The following is a 3,530-nucleotide window of genomic DNA, read 5'->3' as shown; positions in this document are numbered from 1 at the left end:
TGCATCACTCACGTTGAAAGAAAAAGCGTAAAGACTCAAAGGGCAAGATTTTATACACGATCAAACCCTTTTTATCGTCAATATAATATGTATAGGTGACTTACGTGCCATCGACACAGTTTAGTTAATTTAAGAGATAAGCTTCGGCACTGCCTGTCAGAACCGATTCGGGTCGAGAAGGATATTATAATTATAATGTCCTAGCAGAAAGATCGCCATACTCGATAAAGATTTTTCCCAGGGGGAATCGAACTCAGGCCTTCAGTTTGCAACCGCAAAGCGCGTAACTGCTACACCGCTTACGCCGAGGCACGTCAGATGAGAATATTCGAAAGTCGAATTATACTACTTTATTAATAATAATAACGATAAGGATGATAATACAATAGTAGTAGTAAAAGAAGAAGAAGAAGAAGAAGAAGAAGAAGAAGAAGAAGAAGAAGAAGAAGAAGAGTATAGTACTGATAAAAATAATCAGGCCCGTCATATGACCCCACTAGAGTGAGATCTTTGTGCTCTACAACTTACTAATGTATTATCCAGGCAGAAGGTGACTAGAACTAGAAACATGTTCAGTTTCCTTTGCAATGTTCGTTGCAAAGTGCCATTTTACAGGCGTTTTTAAAAGCCAACGTATGGACGAGACCTTTCGCTGTCTTAGACGAGTACCCGGTGGGAGGTTGGCGGGTGCTCTGGTGTGGTTTGCTTCTTCTTTCCTATCAAAACATATGTCGTCCTTATCTCTCTTCTCCCTTTTTGTGTTTGTTACTCTCTTGTAGCATCCCTAATCTGTGGTACATATATAACCTAATTGTGTTGCAGAGGCCGTAAAACGACGAGTAACACCCCCCCCCCCCCAGGGTGAAGTGGGAAACAGAACATGTGCATGTAATGGGAAGTGTCTTCATCACTGACGTAACATTAGTGTCCGATCGGGATTTGAACTGCGAGTCCAGCAGTTTGACTGCTAGACCACGGACGATGGGTATTGAGGAACAGGAACACAACGAACCTGAGTCAGGGGGAACAAAACGTGTCCCATTTTCTGTTTTGACATAACTTTGTTATTAAAAGTATCATTCCTTTTTATTTTTTCTACAGGTTTCAACTTCTAAGACAGCTAGGTCCAGAGGAATAAACTGCTATTAAATGAGACAAAAGGACACAACTGTGGCACAGTATTATCAAGGCTGTTCCTGAGCATGCAGTCTTTGTATGTGTTGTTAAATCTAACATTTTCAAATTAAAATTTAATCACTGTTTTCAAGAAGAGAACACTTTGCTGAGATAAGAAAGCTGTTTTTGGAAGCTAACTGTAATCCACATTATAACCTAGACACAGTTTTCGCCTTCGTGGTGAGGTCGTAACTACTTGGAGAATGTCGTTATTTTTACGCTCTTTAGCTTACGTCACGTACGCATTCCTGTCTGTCCTCTTCACGTCCCTCGTCTCTGGAACTACAACACGCACTCGCAACTTTGACCGAATTGTTTCCCCTTCCGGAGGTATCGTCTCATCCGGGGTCTATACAGCACCCTCCGTCTCGGCCTGCTGCGTCCGGTGCCTGTCTCGTCACACGAGCTCTTACGTCACCTACAACAAATCCACCAGATCTTGCAAGTGTGTCTCTGGATTGAGCCGCTTGCTGCCCCCTCCGCCAAGCTCAGATCTCCTTTACGGACACACTCTGGGCAGTCAGTGTGAGGTCTTCCCGGGTTTTGACGTCTTCAGATTCAACGATCTCAACGTCTGTCTGATGATGGGTGCTGACAAAAAGACATACGTCCAGGCTGTAGCTGAATGTGCGCTCTTCTCCAATGGGCGTCTTTTCATCGGAAACACGACAGACAAGCAGCAGGTTTTGGCGACAGTCGCTGAAAAACACAACGTTACAACGACTTGTATATGGGTAGGTCTTGATGATAGAATGAAGGAGGGCGAGTTTGTGTGGTCTGACGGGCACATAGCCACGGAGGAAGAGAAACTACAGCTATTTAAGGAAGGTCAGCCTGATAATGCTAACAACGCAGATTGTGTTTGCTTTTATCCGCAATATGTTGCCTATAGCGACGGCTGGTGCGGATACCGATTGAGATACATTTGCGAAATTCCCTTAATTTACTGAAATTTTCATCCGCTGTACACTGAAGACAGAATTAAAAAGCGCCAAGCTCGTTTTAGGAAATGTTGGTAAGAACGGCGTTGCAGCAATAGCAATAAAATAATTAGTTGAACAAAAACCATATTGGTGAGACGGGAAAGATTAGAGGTTGGGGGTAAGGGAAGGGGGGTGGACTAATTTTGTATTTTTTTTTCTAACAAAATGTATAAGATAACTGAAAAAGCATGTGATGTTGTGACTTTGATTTTAAACTTTTAGATTAGTCCTTTACTTCCCCAACTCGAAGTCAGGTACCCATTACAGGTGGGTGGGCAGAAGGGGGCGAAAAAAAATTCCGTGGCCGAACCGAGGCTCGAACCTGGACTTTCTGCTTTGGAGACAAGCGCACTAACCACTCAGCTACCACGCCACTTTAGGCTACAGGCTTTAAAAATACAAAATGTATTGCAATAGTGCTTTGCGGTCGTGTTGCCACCGTGGACGACAACAACGTGGGAATCCCTCAATGACGTCAAACAAGATGGCTGTCACTATAAATGGCGTACATCTGTCGTTCTCAAGTTATCCGCATGTAGCTTGTTGTGGTTGTGTGGGATGTGTGTGAGTGTAAGTATCTGTTGGTGTGTATGTGAGTGTTTAAGTGTATTTGTATGAGTGCGTTTGTGTATGTGTGTATGTGTGTTTGTGTCTATAAGACAAGAGAGAGGGAGAGAGAGAGAGAGAGAGAGAGAGAGAGAGAGAGAGAGAGAGAGAGAGAGAGAGAGAGAGGGAGAGAGAGAAAGAGAGAGACAGAGAGAGGGAGAGACAGAGAAAGAGAGAGAGGCAGACACATAGACAGACAGACACATGCACACAGAGAGAGAAAGAGAGAGTGAAAAAGAGAGAGGAAGATTGTGTGTGAATGTGTATGTGAGAGTGTGTGGATGTGTACGTGAGTGAGTGTGTGTGTGTGTGTGTGTGTGTGTGAGTGTGTGTGTGTGTGTGTGTGTGTGTGTGTCTGTGTGTGTATGTGTGTGTGTGAATTATGTGTGTGAGTGTAATTTGTGTGTGAGGGTGTGTAAGAGAAAGAGCGTGCATGTCTGGGAATGTGAGGATGTGTGTGTATATAAATGTGTGTGTGTGTGTGTGTGTGTGTGTGTGTGTGTGTGTGTGTGTGTGTGTGTGTGTGTGTGAATTATGTGTGTGTGTGTGTGTGCGTGTGTGAGTAAATATCTGTGTGAAATGTGAGTGTAAGTAATGGAAAAAGAGTGCATTTCTGGGAGTGTATGGACATGATTATGAAAGCGTGGTTCATGTGTATGGAAGCGAGTGCTAGATTTTGCGCGTTTGTGTGTATGTATGTGTGTATGTGTATATGTGTGTAAGTACTAAGTACACGCTTGCGTCTTTGTGAATGAGCATGTTTTT

General features: G+C 43.5%; 1 protein-coding gene across 1 annotated transcript; it reads left to right on the top strand.

The window, feature by feature from the left end:
• Positions 1-1,116: 1,116 nt before the first annotated feature.
• LOC118478149 (lectin-like) lies at positions 1,117-2,232 on the top strand. The gene has a single exon (XM_035971120.1). It carries the CDS (start codon positions 1,380-1,382, stop codon positions 2,124-2,126), a length of 747 nt encoding a protein of 248 aa, XP_035827013.1. The 5' UTR covers positions 1,117-1,379; the 3' UTR covers positions 2,127-2,232.
• The last annotated feature ends 1,298 nt before the right edge of the window (positions 2,233-3,530 follow it).

Source organism: Aplysia californica, unplaced genomic scaffold, assembly GCF_000002075.1.
Source record: "Aplysia californica isolate F4 #8 unplaced genomic scaffold, AplCal3.0 scaffold00380, whole genome shotgun sequence".
In the NCBI taxonomy this organism is placed as follows: Eukaryota; Metazoa; Mollusca; class Gastropoda; order Aplysiida; family Aplysiidae; genus Aplysia; species Aplysia californica.
The sequence above is the reverse complement of the archived record's forward strand: the minus strand, read 5'-3'. Positions and strand labels throughout refer to the sequence as shown.